This window comes from Pan troglodytes, chromosome 16 (genome assembly GCF_028858775.2).
Source record: "Pan troglodytes isolate AG18354 chromosome 16, NHGRI_mPanTro3-v2.0_pri, whole genome shotgun sequence".
NCBI classification, from domain to species: Eukaryota; Metazoa; Chordata; class Mammalia; order Primates; family Hominidae; genus Pan; species Pan troglodytes.
This window is the reverse complement of record NC_072414.2, coordinates 58,422,330-58,442,168: the sequence shown is the minus strand read 5'-3', so window position 1 is coordinate 58,442,168 and position 19,839 is coordinate 58,422,330. Positions and strand designations below refer to the sequence as shown.

The window sequence follows — 19,839 nt, the reverse complement described above, 5'->3', positions numbered from 1 at the left end:
TTCTCTCTTTGCCTGTTGAAGGACATTTCAGTTGTTTCTACAAGAAATACAGCTTCTTTAAACATTTGTGTGGATGCATGTTATATTTTATCTTGGACAAATGCCTAAGATGGTATGGTCACATGGTTAAGTGTATGTGTACCTTTATTAAAATAAATCAGTTTCTTTCTTTTTTTAATGTGTTTTGTTCTTCTTCTTGGTGTTGTTTTGAGATTGCGTCTCGCTCTGCCGCCCAGGCTGGAGTGCAACAGTGCAATCTCGGCTCACCACAGCCTCCGCCTCCCAGGTTCAAGCAATTCTCCTGCCTCAGCCTCCCAAGTAGCTGGGATTACAGGTGCTCACCACCACGGCTGGCGGCTAATTTTTGTATTTTTAGTAGAGGGGGGTTTCACCATGTTGGGTCAGGCTGGTTTCGAACTCCTGACCTCATGATCCACCCCCATCGGCCTCCCAAAGTGCTGGGATTACAGGCATGAGCCACTGCACCCAGCAATAAATCAGTTTCTTTTATAGTAAAACTCATATGCAGCTGGCCAGTCCTGGCTTTAGGCATACACATATGCATTGTTCACTGTTCCAGTGAATAGTGACACTGGAGACTGGGTAACTAAGTGCTGGTTGAGGCTCTTAGCTGGGCTTCCAGGGTGACTATGACTATTGTCCATCACAGCTATAGGCAATAAGTGTAGCAAGACCAAAAAGAGGGTAGGAGTTGCTGCCTCAGCCACCAAACTAAACAAAGACTTTTAATAAAAGATTTAACATGTTATTAAAAGGCTTTTACACGAAAACAAAACATACAAAAAAGAGGAAGCAACCACCTTTGGATTATATCTAAAATTCAAAGCAAAATAACTAGCAAATAACTTCTTACCTCTGTGCATGATCTTGTGCTTCTCCCTCAGATATGTCAGGCCTTTTATTACCTAGAGGAAAGGGAATGTAAAAGAAGAGAAAATACTGGTGATTAGAAAAATACTCAATCTATTTTAAAATACTCTAGGAAAATACTTCATTTATCATCATCACAAATTTGCCTTCCTCCTTTGAGACGGAGTTTCACTCTTGTTGCCCAGGCTGGAATGCAATGGCGCGATCTCGGCTCACCATAACCTCCACCTCCCGAGTTCAAGTGATTCTCCTGCCTCAGCCCCCTGAGTAGCTGGGATTACGGGCATGCGCTACCACCCCCAGCTAATTTTGTATTTTTAGTAGAGACGGGGTTTCTCCATGTTTGTCGGGCTAGTCTCGAACTCCCAACCTCAGGTGATCCACCCGCCTTGGCCTCCCAAAGTGCTGGGATTACAGGTGTGAGCCACCGTGCCTGGGCTTTTTTTTTTTTTTTTGAGACAGAGTTTTGCTCTTGTTGTCCAGGCTGGAGTGCAGTGGCGTGATCTCAGCTCACCACAACCACCCCCTCCCGGGTTCAAGCGATTCTCTTGCCTCAGCCTCCCGAGTAGCTGGGATTACAGGCATGCACCAACACCCCCGCCTAATTTTGTATTTTTAATAGAGATGGGGGTTTCTCCATGTTTGTCAGGCTGGTCTCGAACTCCCGACCTCAGGTGATCTGCCCGCCTCCGCCTCCCAAAGTGCTGGGATGACAAGCATGAGCCACCGTGCCCGGCCCCTTATTTTTTACTCTTTTGTTTCATTTTCTTAACCTGCCTTATCAAGCAACCATCTTTTTACATGGTATAAAGAGTTGTTTTGTTTTGAGACAGGGTCTCACTCTGTCGCCCAGACTAAAGTGCAATGGCACAATCATGGATTATGGCTTACTGCAGCCTCTCAAGTGATCTTCCCACCTCAGCTTCCCAAGTAGCTGGGACTACACGTGTGCACCACCACGCCCAGCTATTTATTTTTATTTTTTTGTAGAAGCGAGGTCTCATCATGTTGCCTAGGCTGGAGCTGAACTCCTGGGCTCAAGCAGTCCTCCCGCCTTGGCCTCGCAAAGTGCTGGGATTACAGGTGCGAGCCACTGTGCCTGGCCCCTGTTTTTCAAGACATACAGATTTTAATATAAAGAAAGTCACTTTTCTCATTCTAATGCGAGAGAGAATAGTGTATATAGACTCCAGACAGGGAAGAGTCTAGTGAGAAAATACCACTTTTCTTATAAACTTTCCCCTCATTGACTTCCCATCTTCCTCTTGTCCATTTCTTACTGACTCATTAACTTATCAATGAGGAACTTAGAAGAAAAACTTCATAACATACTCACAGCAATGCTAACTTTTCCTAAAATTTGTTCAGGAATTCTTCCAGCTTTCTTCAGGACTTGATCCAGAGAACCTCCATCCTAAGAACGAGAATACCAGACCAGTTAGTGACAATGTTCTAACTATTCTTTCAAGTGATAACTTTCGGCTGAGGCTGAGGCAGGAGAATGGCATGAACCTGGGAGGCAGAGCTTGCAGTGAGCCGAGATCGCACCACTGCACTCAGCTTGGGCGACACAGCGAGACTCTGTCTCAAAAAAAAAAAAAAAAAAATACACACACAAAAAAACCCCAGAAGGCTGGGTCTGATCAGAGAACTTCAGGACAGCTGAACACATGGAGGTTCCTGGAGGGTGGTGCGCCCAGGGAAGGCATGGAAGCTTCGTACCCCACTCCCATACCTTGTCCTATGTGTCTCTTCATCTGTATCCTTTGCAATGTCCTTTATAATAAACCAGTAAAATTAAGTGTTTCCCTGAGTTCTGTGTGCCAATCCAGCAAATTAATCGAACTCAAAGATAGGATCATGGGAGTCCCAACTTAAAGCCAGTCAGTCAGACGTTTTGGAGGCCCAGACTGGCAACCGGTGGTGCAGTCTTGGGGACTGAGCCCTGAACCCACGGGATCTGACATGATCATCTGGTAGTGTCAGAATTAAACAGGAGGACACCCAGCTGGTGTCCACTGCTTAGAGTGTAGAGAAAATCCCTCCACACTTTTGGTCACATAAGTCTTCTGTGTTGATTGCTGTGGTGTGACAGTAAAGGAAAAACACGGTCTGGGAGTTTTTCCCAACATTACAATGAAACCATAACTGCCTAAGAAAGTGATACAGACATGCAGAAGAAGGGAGAAGTAATTCTGACTTCACTTAAAAGATGGCATTTGAGCTGAATATTACTCAAAGGATGAACATGATTTCTATACCTGGAAAAGGGGAGGAGAAAAGGGAGAGAAGAACAGAGCACTGCAATAAGATCAAAGCAGGGATGCATCACGTTGCTGAGTACTCCTGGGATGATGTGGTCATTTCACTGTTGGTGCATGAAGAGATGCAGTGACAGATCAAGCTAGAAATGGCCGGCTGTGACCAGAACCCCACCAAGGAACCGGGACTTGACTTTATGGAGTCAGAAGTAAAAGAATCCAACCTGAGTGTTTAAAGATGAGAATCACAGCAGCTGAGGGAGACAACCAAGACTCTGGAGGCAGAGAGACTGGTAAGGAGATGAGATGACATGAATGGGGTGCCGGACAGAGGCAGTGGAAAGAGAGCACAAGAGAGGATGCAAGTATGGTGTGAAGCCAGGCTCTGCAGGGCTCACATACCAGGGGCTCCCATTAAGGGGTTCTACATTTTAACCTGCGATCTTGAAGAAATGCCTCGCTAAGGGGATCCTGATGTATCAAGGCAGAAATAGGTTAATTTCCCCTATGGCTTCAGGTGTAGCCAGTGACCACTTGCAACTTAAAATTACTCTCAGATGTAGACCTAATTCCTGAAAACTCAAAACAAATTTTCTAAAGTATCCTGTCTATATTGAGCAGTTATCATCATCTTCTATCATTTATCAAATGCCTCTGTATATGTAAGAACTAGGTTTTTGTTTTTTTTTTTTTTGTCTTTTTTTTAAACCTGTAAGATAAAGATAGAACACACTCTCTCCTTAGGGAGACAGAATATATTCATAAGAGGTAAGGCATTTTAAATCCTCCTCTGAAACAAGGCAGGGAACAAACAGTTGAATGAAGAGAACAGACAATGCTACTGATGCTCAGAGGAGGAAGTGATCCTCCTGCCTCAGCCTTCCGTGTAGTTGGGACCACAGGTACGTGCCACCCCACCCAGCTATTTTTGATTTTTTTAGTAGATGGGGAGTCTCACTTTGTTGCCCAGGCTGGTCTCGAACTCATGGGCTCAAGCAATTCTCCTGCCTCAGCCTCCCAAAGTGCTGGGATTACAAGTGTGAGTCACTGCGCCCAGACAGCACTACCTCTCAACTGACCCTAAATGCAGCCTAGGACAGGGGGCAGCCCAGATAACTGTCTTGGTTTACACTTCCCCTGGGGGTTGGTAAGAGAAATATCTCTATTAAAAAGGAAAAAACAAACCAGGTACAGTGGCTCATGCCTGTAATCCCAAATCTTTGAGAGGCCAAGGCAGGAGGACTGCTTGAGGCCAGGAGTTCAAGACCAGCCTGGGCCACAGAGTAGTGAGACTCCATCTCTACAAAAAATAAAAATTAGCTGGGCATGGTGATGCACATCTGTTGTCCTCCTGCTACTTGGGAGGCTAAGGCGGGAGGAATGCTTGAGCCCAGAAGCTCAAAGTTATAGTGACCTATGATCATGCCACCACACTCCAGCCTGGGCAACAGAGCAAGACCGTATCTGTAAAATTAATCAGTTAATTTTAAAACAAAAAGGAAACATTGGCTCTCTTCCCTTTAACCTCCACAGAGCTACAAGCAGAGTATAGTGTGAACGATGGAGTTACAAAGTGTAAGGGGCATACGCCAGTCAGGATTCCCCAGGGTTGCCTGCAACTAACCATACAACTCTCTAATTCTAATTCACTGTTGCCAAGTCCTTGCCTTAAGCTGCTGAAATTGTGCTTATTTTTAGAAGCCAATTATTAACTAAGTCAATGGTGCTTTTGTGAAGGTTTTCTATGGAAGAGACAAATGCTTTATGAAAATAACAGTTCAAAAGCTTTTATTCCTGCACAAGAACCATTAACTCTGGGTCCCTAGTTCTCCGGTTGCTCAGCTACCACCTGAGCAGGAATCTACTTCCCCAAAGACAAAAGCATTCCTGTTCTGATCAGAGAGCATTAATTTCCCTCCTTGGGTCTCAAAATTCAGACTGGGCAGTGCACACAGAGCTTATTTCTAGGAAAGATCAGCCCCTGGCTGAGTGCTTTAGAAGATAGGGCTCAACCAATGCTGATGACACAAATTTACTTTAAAACACATTCCCAGGGCCAGGCGTGGTGGCTCACACCTCTAATCCCAGCACTTTGAGAGGCTGAGACAGGCGGATTGCTTGAGCCCAAGAGTTCAAGACCAGCACAGGCAACATAGTGAAGCCCCATTTCTTCTAAAAATATAAAAATGAGCCAGGCATAGTGGCATGTGCCTGTAGTCCCAGCTACTCAGGAGGCTGAGGTGGGAAGATCGCTTGGGCCCAGGAGGCAGAGGTTGCAGTGAGCTGAGATTGCACCACTGTACTCCAGCATGGGCAACAGTGGAAGACCCTGTCTCAAAAACAAACAAACAAAAACAGAACCCCACGTGCCCCCCAAAATTGATCGGAGCAATGGACATGTGGTAAACCAAATATCTCAAAACATAAGTTGTAGAATCTAGGTGGTGGGTGTACGTGTACACTTCCTTCAGGTTTTCCTGCATGCTTGAATTTTTTTTTTTTTTTTTTTTTGAGATGGAGTTTTGCTCTTGTCACCCAGGCAGGAGTGCAATGGGGTGGTCTCAGCTCACTGCAACCTCTGCCTCCTGGTTTCAAGTGATTCTCCTGCCTCAGCTTCCTGAGTAGCTGGGATTATAGGCACCTGCCTCCACGCCAGCTAATTTTTGTAATGTTTTTTTTTGAGACTGAGTTTTGCCTTTGTTGTCCAGGCTGGAGTGCAATGACACAATCTCAGCTCACCACAACCTCCACCTTCCGGGTTGAAGTGATTCTCCTGCCTCAGCCTCCCAAGTAGCTGGGATTACAGGCATGTGCCACCACGCCTGGCTAATTTTGCATTTTTAGTAGAGACGGTGTTTCTCCATGCTGGTCAAGCTGGTCTCGAACTCCTGACCTCAGGTCATCTGCCCGCCTCAGCCTCCCAAAGTGCTGGGATCACAGGCGTGAGCTACCGTGTCTGGCCATTTTTGTAATTTTTAATAGAGATGAGTTTTCACCATGTTGGCCAGGCTGGTCTTGAACTCCTGAACTCAGGTGATTTGCTCACTTCAGCCTCCCAAAGTGCTGGAATTACAGGCGTTAAGCCACCATGCCCAGCCTGTGAAAATTTTCATAATAAAGTGTTGGGAAAATAATATTCATGATGACACAAAACTCATGCAAAGACTGTGACAGAGAGAGGACGAAAGACCTTCAGAAGCTGGGATGTGGCTATCGAACAGAGGTCTCTCTACCTGACAACACCTTTGAAATACTGAAGCTAAGGCAAAGCAGAAGGTCCAAGGGAAGCAGCAGCCCACAGTCAGAATTTTCCATCCAGAGGAAGCCAGGGCAGGGCCTTTCCTGCAACAGGACCTGCTCAGGAACAAGGAAGGGCTGAGAGTGCCCAGAGCTGAAGCAGAAAGCCACTCTGGCTCTCATGGCTGCCTGGTCTTCAAGCCACAGCTGCTTCCTACATGGTCCCATCTAGACGCTCCAGCAGCACCTGAGCCTCTTCACTACCACTGACTGACTATTCTAGCTGCCCTCTGGGTCTATGTACACCCAGGGCCAAAAGGTCCTATGGCAGGCTCCAAGGCCTAACCCTCCCCCATTGAGTCCCAAGCCTGACCAGGTCTTCCCCATCCTGGCCACTCTCATTCAGTCACTCAACACATACCACCTAACAGGTGCCAGACACTGTGCTTGGCCCTTGAAACATTTTCCCCTCCCAGTCTCATGCTCTCCGCGATAACTCCAGAGACTTGTGCAGGAACATCTCACTATTTCCAGAGAGCCAAATCCATGGGGGGAAAAACTGACCTGCAGTCACTGGAAATGGGCTAAGAGAATGGGAAACCAACTCCAGTCATTTCCAGTGTCATTTTCTCCTGAAGGAGGAGGAAGGTTTGAAGGAAGGGGAGGACATAGCAAGGGCACAAGAGATGTGATCAACATCTATAAGTTCAAAGTGAATAAAGAATTCCAGAATAAGGATGCCACCTAGCATCTCAAAAAAGGTCAATGTAAATGAAGAAGCCTCCTAGTATCTCAAAAGAGGTCAACGTAAGAAAAATAAAAAGATTGGTTGGGCACGGTGGCTCATGCCTGTAATCCCAGCACTTTGGGAGGCCGAGGCGGGCAGATCATGAGGTCAGGAGTTCGAGACCAGCCTGGCCAACACGGTGAAACCCCATCTCTACTAATGATAGAAAAAAATTAGCGGGGCGTGGTGGTGCGCACCTGTAATCCCAGCTACTCTGGAAGCTGAGGCAGGGGAATCGCTTGAACCTGGGAGGTGGAGGTTGCAGTGAGCCAACATCGCACCACTGCACTCCAGCCTGGGTGACAGGGCGAGACTCTGTCTAAAAAAAAAAAAAAAGAAAAGAAAAAGAAAAGAAAAAAAAAGAAAGGGGAAAAAACCCTTCATCACCCTAAAAAATAAAAATAAATAAAATTAAAAAAAAAAAATGAACACAAGAGACCCAAGGGATAAGAAACAGCTCCCTGAGGGGAAGCCAAGACCCAAGCAGAAAATAATCGGCACCCCAGGCCAAGCACTAGGACCAAGCCAGAAATGTTCATATGCTTCCCACAGAGAATGCTCTGCTCTCATTGAGGAAAGAAGGAACAAGCACTTTCTCTAACCTTTAGATGTGCAGAAGACGTTTTTAGGATTTAGGTTCCATATGGCACCCACAAATGTCAGCAGATGCCTATAACAGTGGATGCAGCACTTCGTGATCATTACAATGAAGAGAGGTTCAAAATAATGGAGGCACAAGTAGAGAATCCTCCCAGGAGGGTTCTTCTAAAGTTCATTAAGGCTGCGCACCAGGATCCCTATTCTAGAGGTCAGGGCAGGTCTCAAGTATCAGGAATAAAATGGGGTAGGAGCTGAGAGACACAATACTGGACTGAAAGCACAACAGCCACCAAGTGTGCAGACTCACGTCAGCCCTCATCTCTAAGCCATCAGCCCAGGGAGAATAAAGCAAAGACTAATACTTGCAGAATTCCCTAAGTTGCACAGTGTGTTGGAAGACTTATATCTGAAGAAAAGGAGGGACTCCAAGAACATAGTGGTAAAATGACTGGCAGTTAACATGCATATGATTAATTAGCCCATGAATGCCCTCTCTCTCCATTGCCCTCTCCTTCCACTAACGTGCATCATACAGAAACCCAGAGAAACCCTTCAGGCTGCCCTTACAGTAGATTATGTCATCTTTATAACCCCAGAGCCTTGCACCTAGCATACAGCATTGTACACAAGAAATGGATTTAAACTGTATTTACCAGATTTTACTTACATCACATCTTAGGGTAATCAGAATCAAAAAAACTATGAGAGGTGCTCTAGGTACACCCACCAGGAATACTGCCCACTTCCTTCAAGAGAGGCAAGGACCTAGAAAGGAGGCCTGCCATCTTGTGAATATCCCAAGCTCTACAGTTAGACTTCCCAGATGCCCTAGATAGTGATGTGGAGCCCAGGAGCAGCAGGGAGGTAGCTGGTCACCTCCCAGACCAAAGATTAGGCCAGAGCCACCTAACTCTTAAGGCCATTGCTCCAGAGGCTGAGAGGGTGTCACATACCATGTGCTCCATGCAGATACTGATCTCGCCATCGCTGTAGAATGCACCATAGAAGCCCACGATGTACGGAGAGTTGCACTCATGCAGAACCTGCAGCTCCCTTATGATCTGGTTCCGGATTGCGGGTTTGATCTCCAGATGAATTAGCTGGAGAAAGGTGGAAGAAAGAGAGGTTTTATGAAAGAAAGAGGGAGGAAGGGATGAAAGATGTAGTCTTGTTAAATGTTTAAGCTCTTTAAGGTAGAGGGAGGAGAAACAGGTTAAGTTGTTACAAACAAGTTTCTGCTCAACCAAGAAATGAGTGTCATTGTACTAAGGCAGGCATTGGCACTGGAGGCTATTCCAGCTGTGCCTTGGCTCCTGGGAGCCTAGACAGGAACAAAGTTAAGGGAGGGCTTACTCCAAGAGAGGCTTTGGAGCTCAGATATGAAGAGAAATTAACCTTGAGGACTTGGTTCACACTCAAGAGTTGTGAAAGTAGAAGGGTATGAGGAACTCAGGTATGCTAACCTAGGCTGCCCAGAAGATTCTTCCTTGAGCTCAGGAGCCTCATGTGGTTGAGACTAAGCCAAAGTCTAAGGTGCTACCTTATGTCACCCTAACATTTTCCCTTGTTCCAGCTGGGGAGACAAGTGACAGTCACATTAAATAGTTACGTAGTAAGGTTGAACTTCTAAAAAAATCCCACAGACAGCGAGTGTCAGAGAACATGGATGCACTGGTTACCAGTGTGGGCTGGGGCACCTGGTAAAAGCTAGACAAGAGGTGGACCTAGAAAATGGGCACTGTTTGAAAAGACAGAAGGAACAGCACACAAAAAAATTATGGGCACAGGAGTGAACACCACGTGCAAAAAAACATTGAAGAGCCCAACCTCTCTGGAGCAAGGGGCTATATTCCAAAAGAGGACCAAGGGTAGATAGGAAAGGGAAGTCCAGCTCTACAAGTACATGCTATGATAGGAGTTCAGATGCTATAATGCAGGAAGATAAAGGGGATTCACTGGCAGGGCTGGAGCACAAGTGGGAAACAACTTGAAATCCTTGTTTTGTGCATCGCTGGGGCTGGGTGAATGAAAGCAGCTTCTCCAGCACTTGATAAGTAATAAACAGGTACCCTGGCATTCCTTCCACAGCACACAGAAGGCTAAAAAAGAGTCACTTATTATTTTCCAGATGGGATGGGGATTAATACACTAACACAGTCATTAGTGTGTTTATCCATAATCTAATAGATAACAAGCATTCAAAATTCAAACAGCACGGCTGGGCACGGTGGCTCACACCTGTAATCCCAGCACTTTGTGGGGCTGAGGCGGGCGTATCACCTGAGGTCAGGAGTTCGAGATCAGCTTGACCAACATGGAGAAACCCTGTCTCTACTAAAAATACAAAAAAATTAGCCATGCATGGTGGCGCATGCCTGTAATCCCAGCTACTCAGGAGGCTGAGGCAGGAGAATCATTTGAACCCAGGAGATGGAGGTTGCACACCAGCCTGGGCAACAAGAATGAAACTCCGTCTTAAAAAAAACAAACAAACAAAAAATTCAAACAGCACAAAAAGGTACTGAGTAAAATCACTCTTCCTTCTACCCTGGTCCCCAGGCTTCTAAGTACCCTGAGAAATAATCCAATTACCTGTTAATCAAGGCAAACTCACCTTTCTGGCCATGACCAGGCCAGAAGGCTTGTGGGAGACCTTGAACACCACACCGCCATTGCCAGCCCCCAGCTCACTGATCTTCTCAAAGTCGTCATCCTTCAGTTCTCCCACCTTCTGCTTCTGGGTAAGAAAGGCCTCAAGGCGCTTTCGCTGCTGCTCATCAAGCTCTAGCTCCTCCAGCTTCTTCTGCAAGGCCTCCAAGTTGGTCCTGTTCCAAAGTGGGGAGCACAAGTCAATACTGTCACCAGAGAAGTCAACCCAAAGAAGTACTCCTATCATGGAAAGAAAGCTCCAGGTCTGGGGCCAGACAGAGAATCAAAGTGGGAGGCTAGAGAGGAGGCCCCCTCCCACTGTGGCTCTGCCCGCTTCACTCCAGCCACCCGGGATGACTATCACCAACATGCTTTACCTCTCAGGGCTTCAATTTCCTCATTTATAAAGTGAAAAAATTAGGTCTTTCTCACTCAGTATGCTGCAAGTCAATGAGAGGAACAAAAGAACCTACTAAAATCCAGAATGAGCCACCTTAATTTGCTTTAAAACCCCAGTTTAAAAAGCCCCACTACTGTTGGTTTTATTGTTTTTACCATACGCAAAATAAAATTCCCTAAATTCACTAAAATGAAATCAAACCAACTTTAAACTGAATCACAACAGTAGAAATCCTCATTTTCAATGTAATCAGGTCCAGGAACCAGGTTAATCAAAAAAGTCACAGCAAAAAATCATTAAAATTACATATCTAAAATTCTTATTTTTACATAATGTATATAAATCTGCATTCATTCGCCCATTCTTTAACATAGGGCAAGACTCTTTGAATAAGGGTCCAAAGAGGACCCACTGGTTAAGAGGTCCACATCATCCTTCCCACATGGACCAGAACATAATACATTGTCGACAATTTCCTATTCTGATTTGTTAAAGCTGGTTAAAGTTATATTGTGATTACTTGCAGAGTAATCACATATAAAATTTTAGAGTTTTATGATTTCCCCCAATCTTAATGTTCATCTAGTTTGACAGTAATGTGTTTTAGTGACTTGGACTTATGAGTCTTTCCACAGCTTTTAACTAGTGTTCATAGGGGGAAAAAATCACTTCATTTGCAGTTACATTTCATCAGTTTATCCGATACCTAAATACATTACTTAACTACAATACCAGCTAAAGCTGAACAAATGGGTTTGGGAACAAGCTGGCTCTTGGTAAGCACATAATTCAGCCAGTGGGTGCTGAAGCGAGTGGGTATGGCAGAGAGCAGCCTGCCTGCAGTGCATTCAGCATGCTGTGGGCATTGCTCAAGAGTGTTTCATCCAGGGAACTGAAAAGTGTTCATCACTCCTGTGAGTTGGTTAACAGGAAGGTGGTAAGAGAGTTTCCACTGTGTTTCACTGGATTTCATTGGGTTTCAAATTGAAGTCCCGGGAGGTGAAGCATGTCAGTGACAATTGTGTGGGGGGGTGGCTGGAGTGACACAGGTGACAAGATAGGCCTTCGTTATACATCATCATGTTGGTGTTCCTGCCAACACACACACCCCAGTTCTGAGCTTAAAAGATAGAGTAAGCATAATCTGCTCTTCCTTCACACCCTCTATCCCAAACCTCTAGAAGACAGGAAAATGAAGACTTAATGCCTCTCCATGTATGAGGAGATCTGACACTGCCTTACAAATAACATCACGCATGGGACCAAAGAAGATGCAAGGCCGAGGTTACTGATTTTCCTCACTGATTTCCCCCCCACCCCACCTGCTGCACACATCAAAGAAAGGCCATGCAAGCACACAGTAGGAAGGCAGCTGTCTGCAAGCCAGGAAGAGGGCTCTTGCCAGAACCCAACCATGCTGGCACCCTGCTCTTAGACTTTCAGCCTCCAGAACAGTGGGAAAATAAACTATTGTTGTCTAAGCTACTTAGTCTATGATATGTTATCATAGCAGTCCAAGCAAACTGAGACAGCTACTCAATATTTTCATCCAAGGTTTGGCTATGTCTTGCAGTGTCCCCAGTCCCTAGGGTGTGGGAACCCAGAACATGTGTGGCTGGGGGTGCACAGTGCACACTCTCTGGTTTCCTTTCTCCAAGGTCTCCCCACAAAGGAGCTTACTGAGGACCACATTTAGAAACACATGTCAAATGTAGATGGACCCCACAGCTAAAACCTGAATGAGGTTACAGCTGCCTGACAGGCTCAGCAGGCCAGCTAGAAATGCAGATTCCAAAAGCTGTCAACACACACACACACACACACACACACACACACTGTGCATGATGGGGGAATGGAAGGAGGGCTGCATGGAAGAAAAACTGCTTTCCTCACAACACTGTGTAACTCTCCTCAGTGCTTTACATTTATTAAGTCATTTAATCCACAACCCCTAATTAGAACAGATGAGCAAACTCAAGCACAGACAGGTGAACTAAGATGTCAAAGGTCAAAGAGCTGTTAAGTGGCACAGCCACGTTTCAAATTCAGGCAGAGAGAACGAATGTCTTACCTTAACCATGATGCTATATTATCTTCAAAAAGCTCAATACTTTCAAGGGAGGCAACTGACAAACATGGGCAAGATCCCAGTGTGAGGCATTTAACACACCAGGCCTCAATCATACATAAAGATGGTGTGCCCTACACAAAGAGGCCTTTGCACCAGAGACAATCCTGTCTCCCCGGCACATCAATCTGATGACGGATCTGCTGGAGCAGATTAACACTGCCTCGCAGCTAATACTCGCCATAGAAATTCAATCAATTTGCAAAGGAAAAGGGAATGCTGACTCTGTTCACTTTTCTGACTCTTTGAAATAAGTAATTCTTACACCTTCTGGAGGAAAAACTAAGTCTGAGCTTTGTGCTACCTTTCTCCCTCCTCTACCTCCTATGCCTTGCCATTTAACCACCCACCCTATCAGCTAATGAACTGGCTTCTGACCTGTACTTTCAGAAGTTGGCCAGTGAGAGAAATGACAAAGACTATAGGCTGGGGTGGCAAAGATTTTCCTAATGGCAGGTGTGTATGTATGAGGACTGGAGATAGAATCGTGTTGACAAATCACTAGTATTCAAGAGTCCTGGATTCTTATCCCAAATTGTTCATCAACCAGCTGTGTGACCATGGACAAGTCACTTAACCTTGCCACATTTCAGATTTCTCCTCTATATATCATGGAATACTATGCAGACATAAAAAGGAACGAGATCATGTCCTTTGCGGGAACATGGGTGGAGCTGGAGGTCATTATTCTCAGCAAACTAACGCAGGTATACAAAACCAAATACCGCATGTTCTCACTAGTAAGTGGGAACTGAATGGTGAGAACACACGGGCACAGGGGAGGGAACAACACACACTGGGGCCTGTCAGTGGGGGAGGAGAGAGAGCATCAGGAAGAATAGCTAATAGATGCTGGGCTTAAAACGTAGGTGATGGGATGATCTGTGCAGAAAACTACCATGGCACAGGTCTACCTATGTTAACAAATCTGCACATCCTGCACATGTGCCCCTGAACTTAAAAATAAAAACAACAAAAAAATAAGGATTTCTCTTCCGTAAAATAGAAGTAACAATTCTATGCTTATTTCATTCACTGGGGTGGGTCAAAATAGAAACTAATGGAAGAAGCAAGAAATTTTTGACACATTTCTACACTAATATAGAGGGAGAGGAGTGGAAGTGGAGAAAAGGGAGGAGAGGCCAAGGCAGCAACAGCAGGATCCAGAAACTACTGCCTTTCCTTTAATTATTCTTAAAATACTCAATTTTTTTTTTTCAGAGAATGAAAGATGAAACATTTTATCTGAAGGTGAAACAAAGATCCTGCAGTGGCTTTCAGTACTCATTAAAAAGATATCAATAATGAAACAGTATTCAGTATTTCTTCCTCTTGCAGAGGGAGTTGAAGTTCAACAAGGCTAATTTCTGCCTTTCCAAGGTGAAATGTTTTAAGCAAAGGATATAAGAGAGAGGGCCCTCACCCAACAACTATATCACCAATCTCTAAAACTCAGAGGGCATGAACCTGTCTCTGTCTCCCTTCACAATCTTTAGTTTTAACTGAAATCAGCAAAACTGACACTGGGGATTTAAAAACTAAACCAAAACAAAACTGGAGCTGCAGCACAATAAATCTGACACACACAGCCCTCTCTCCAGGGACCAGCTGTGATCGGCTCCAACCTCCATCACATTCACCATGGCAGAGTTAGAACCACACACTGTAATGTGAATTCTGCATCATGGCTGTCTAACGGTAAATACAAGTTCATCAAGATAAAAGAAGATTATAGGTTTGAATGGGAATGCAGAGAAAAACAAGGGTTGTCATTTGCTTTTCGAAAACACCAGTAAGGCGCAAGGAAATGGGTGGGAAAGGATAATCCTATGGGCAAGAACATGTCCTTCCTCTCATCTCACCCATCTGCTAAGCCTAATTACACTGTCGCAACTGGAACCTTTCATTTGTGGCTCAGTGGTTTAAACCAAGCAGCAGCATAAAATGTATCCCAGGGAGGGACCTTGAAGACCAACTTATCCAATCCTCATTTTACAGATGAGAAAACTGAGGTCCAAAGGGACAAGTTCACACAGTTCACTGCTGGCAGGTCTCCTAACTCCTAGGAGAGAGCTTCTTTCAAGGCCCCACACTGCCCTTTTCAACCCTGATGGTCACTGAATTTAGAGGCTGGCCTAAGGAATGACAGGAGGAGGTAGGGGGGTGATATCCAGATAAAGAAATGGGATCTCCAAACTGCCACACACCAAACAGAAATAGGCCACAACTGCATGCCACCCAATCTGAGCCTTGCTCTAGCCTCGATGGCAGCCTTGCCTCTGCCAGGAAGGTACACTGCAGGAAGGGAAGAGGATGACAACCAATCACTGTAGGAAGGAGAGGAAGGGTCCCCGTGCAGGTGGGTGTTCTTACCATAGAGCCCAGGGAGTTGTAAAGTTCTCCTTCCCCTGTGGCATCTGGCAAGCAGGAATGCTACTAGGGTAGGAAACAAGTCAAGTAGCAGGGAAAGAGGAAAGGAGAGGCAAAAGAGACAGACCCAAGGTAAGAGAGACCAGCACCTAGAGATAAAGGCTGCATACAATCCCTTGATCCACACCTTCTACCCCTATTTACCCATCTATGAGATCTTGGGTAAGTTACCTTCCTTTCTGGTCCTCAGTTCCATATCCATAAGAAAAGTATATGGGAAGGAGGAGAGGAGGGAAGGGAAAAGTTGTCTATCTCTGAGGTTCAAGTCCGTCAATGTGACAGTAATCTGAGGAGGTACAGAATAAGAATGGGGGCGTGTTCAAGTTGAGGGGCTGAGGAGCTTCAGTGGACAGGGGGCAATATGAGAACAAAAAGAACTGGCACCATGGGTCTCTGAACAGTCAAAGCATGGATGGCTGAGGATTGAGAGTTAGGCGTATAAGGAGTAGTAAGACAGGAAAGGAGAATGGACCTGAAAGAGGAAGGCAGAGAGTGCCAAAAGCACAGCTTACCAACTTCCAGATTCCACCCCAGGCTAGCCCATCTGTGTTGGGGGGGGGCGGGGAGGGAGCGGCAGTGCAGACCCAGTGGCAAGGGATAGCCCCAGTCAACATCTTGGGGAAGGCGTTCTATACCTTCCCATACCTCAATCCTTCAGGTTACTCTAGGAGAGGCTGTTCAACTACCTATAGGAAATCAAATTCTAGGAATGTGTATATGTGCTCTGTGAAAGAAGCCAGGCACGAAAAGAGTATGTACTATATGATATGGTTTGGCTCTGCGTTCTCACCCAAATCTCATCTTAAATTGTAATCCCCATGTGTTGAGAGAGGGAGGTGATTGAGTCATGGGGGCAGTTTTCCCCACATTGTTCCTGTGACAGTGAGTGAATTCTCATGAGAGCTGATGGTTTTATAAGTGTCTGGCATTTCCCCTACTGGCACTTCTCTCTCTTGCCACCATGTGAAGAAGGTCCTTGCTTCCCCTTTGCCTTATGCCGTGAGTGTATGTTTACTGAGGCCTCCCCAGCCATAAAGAACTGTAATTCAATTAAACCTCTTTACTTTATAAATTACCCAGTCTTGGGCAGTTCTTTATAAACCAGTGTGAAAACAGACTAATACACTATGTCATTCCATCTATCAAAAATTCAAGGCCAGGCATGCTGGCTCACACCTGTAATCCTAGTACTCTGGGAGGCCGAGGCGGGAGGATCACTTAAGCCCAGTTGTTTGAGACCAGCCTGGCCAACATAGTGAAACCCCATCTCTACAAAAAATAGAAAAATTAGCCAGGCGTGGTGGCTTGTGCTTGTAATCACAGCTACTCAGGAGGCCGAGGTGAGAGAATTACCAGAGCCTGGGAGGCGGAGGTCGCAGTAAGCCAAGATCGCGTCACTGCACTCTAGCCTGGGTGACAATGAGACCCTGTCTCAAAAAAAAAAAAAAAAAGGAAAGAAAATTCAAAAAAGGGCAACACTAATCTTTGCAATTATAAATTAGGAAAGTGATTACCCTTCAGGGGGAAGTAACTAAGAGGGGGTGTGTGATGGTTAATTTTACGTGTCAACTTGGCTGGGCCATGGTGTTTCTGTGAAAATGTTTTTGGTTTTTGTGGGGGTTTTTTGGATGAGATTAACATTTAAATTGGTAAACTTAGATTAAAGTGAATTACTGTCCATAATGTGAATTGGCCTCAGCCAATCAGTTGAAAACCTTAAGAGAACAAAGACTGACCTGCCCAAAAGAAGGAATTCTGCTGGTAGCCTGCCTCTGGACTTGAACCGCATGCAACCCTACCCTGGGTCTTCAGCTTGCTGGCTTATCCCTGCAGATTTTAGGCTTACCAGACCTCCATAATCACATGAGCCAATTCCCTAAAATAAACATCAATAACCCTCTCATACACACACACACACGCACAACTGCTGTTGGTTCTGTTTCTCTGGTGAACCCTAATATAGGGAAGGAGGGGAATTCCTGGGTGCTAGTAATGCCCTGTTCTCGATCTGAGGGCTGGTTATATGGTGTGTTCGGTTTCTGAGAATTCATCAACTATGCTTTTATGATACATAAAAATGTACCCTGACCTGAACCTGGGAGTCAGGCTATCTGGGTATGAAGCCCTATTTGGCCACTGAACAGCCACGTCAAGTTGGAGAGGTTTCTTTTTTTTGGAGACAGAGTCTTGCCCTGTCGCCTAGGCTGGAATGCAATGGCGCAATCTCGGTTTACTGCAACCTTCACCTCCCGGGTTCAAACGATTCTCCTGCCTCAGCTTTCCAAGTAGCTGGGTTTATGGGTGCCTGCCACCACGCCCGGCTAATTTTTGTATTTTTAGTAGAGACAGGGTTTCACCATGTTGGCCAGGCTGGTCTCTAACTCCTGACTTTGGGATCTGCCAGGCTCAGCATCCCAAAGTGCTGGGATTCCAGGGGTGAGCCACCATGCCTGGCCAGAGAGGTTTCTTAAAAGCCTTAAGCTTCAGGTTTTTCATCAGTAAAATGGGGCTAACAGTAGTAAACACATCATGGGGTTGTTAGGAGACTAAAGGAGCTCACCCACACTCATCTAGCTCACAGTAGGTGTTCAATAAATACTATCAAATGTTATTATTATTATTATTTTTTTTTGGAGATGGGAGTCTTGCTCTGTCACCCAGGCTGGAGTGCAGTGGTGCATCTTGGCTCACTGCAAGCTCCGCCTCCTGGGTTCACGCAATTCTCCTGCCTCAGCCTCCTGAGCAACTGGGACTACAGGCGCCCGCCACCACACCCGGCTAATTTTTTGTATTTTTAGTAAAGACGGGGTTTCACTGTGTTGGCCAGGATGGTCTCGATCTCCTGACCTTGTGATCTGCCCGCCTCGGCCTCCTAAAGTGCTGGGATTACAGGCATGAGCCACCACCCCCAGCCCAAATGTTATTCTTTTTAACTAATTAGATTACAATAGCAAAACAATATTAAATATGCATTTAGCATTTAGATGATTCCAACTTTTAAAAAAATATTTCACTCTCATTTAATTTCTACAACCACTTTTTACTTATTATCACATTTTGACTTAAATTGCCCTTAGCTGTATATACTCCTTTAGTTACTTTACTGAGGACTTTCTAGTGCCGGAACTTACGCATTCTCAAAGACCTGGGAAGACAAAACAATCAATTTATTCTTAAAGGAAAAACAAGATGAGATCATCGTCAATGGGGTTTATATGCAGGCAAGAAGTAACAACCAGGGCTTCAAACCATATAACACGGGAAGCTAACCACTATGCTTGCAGAAAAGCACAGCCTTGGTATTTACCTGGAGAGTTCTATCCTTGTAACACTACAGAAGGATATGTTAGGATTAGAGAATTTTAGCACTGGACAAAACTTTAAAGTTTTAACTGTAAGAAAAACTACAGAGAAGTGACTTGCACAAGTTCACGGAGTAAGTGACTATTAGAGTTGAACCCAGGTCTTCTGACTCCTAAAGGCTTCACACCTATTTCACAGGCACAGAGTAGCCACAAGCATGTTTTTCTTCTTTCTAGTAGTTTCACCACAATGTGAAGGACCAGCTCTGCCCTGAGAGTGCCAATGTCCTTTCCCACACTTCTTAGATGCCTTCCTCTTCCTGAACCCCAGAAGAAGAGGGCACCTGAGCAGGAAATCTCAGATGACTTAGTTTGCCAGTGCCTACTCTACTGAAGAACTAGGTTTTCATTCTTGAGAAGAAACTCATGGAAGGATGTGTTTCCTATCATAGGTATACATGCTAATTTTTTTTGTTGAATTTTCTTGGTGTGACTTATGCCAAGTAATTATAAAGGTTTTTTTTTTGTCTTCTTGATGAATATTTCATGAAGGCTATGAAGTTGGAACAGGCAAGTCCTGGGTGTGAAAGCTTTATCTACCTCATTTATTTTTTATTTTTTGTAGCCATAGTGTCTATTTTCCTATTTTAAGACTACTGGGCTGCTCTCTGCCTATGGAGCAGCCATTCTTGTATCCCTTTGCTTTCGCAATAAACTTGCTTTCACTTAAAAAAAAAAAAAAAGAAAAAACACTGAAGCATTCCCAGGCCCCGTCTAAAACCTAAGAGTTGTGATGTATTGGCAGGAAGAGCTGAACGTTCAAGATGGTTTTGTGATGCATTTTTTTTCTAATCTCCTTTTGTACATGTAATATTGAGCAAACAAAACACTGCTCTCGGTTTAACAAGAGAGGAGGAAGAAAGATTCTAACTTCTGAGAGAAAAGTCTTTCCCCTCTATGTGGAAGGCCCTGACTGAAATGTGGATCCAAGATTGTTAGCCAAAGTGTTGTCTCTTAATTGTTGCACCTTACTTTAGGATTCCCCTTTTCTTCCCCCCTGCAAGGTGTGCCTTTCCTTCCAGAATTGTAAGTGAACAAAATAGTACCTGTTTACACTGTGAAGTGGGATATTGCTACAGAAAACCCACGAGTGG

The 19,839-nt window shown here is 45.0% G+C and overlaps 1 protein-coding gene across 1 annotated transcript in view; it reads right to left on the bottom strand.

The window, feature by feature from the left end:
* The window catches only part of MAP2K1 (mitogen-activated protein kinase kinase 1), a 100,450-nt gene that overhangs the window by 42,729 nt on the left and 37,882 nt on the right, over window positions 1-19,839 (bottom strand). Inside the window, 4 exon segments of the mRNA NM_001009071.1 lie at window positions 875-926; window positions 2,228-2,305; window positions 8,730-8,876; window positions 10,391-10,601. Of these exon segments, the coding sequence (NP_001009071.1) occupies window positions 875-926; window positions 2,228-2,305; window positions 8,730-8,876; window positions 10,391-10,601 (488 nt within the window).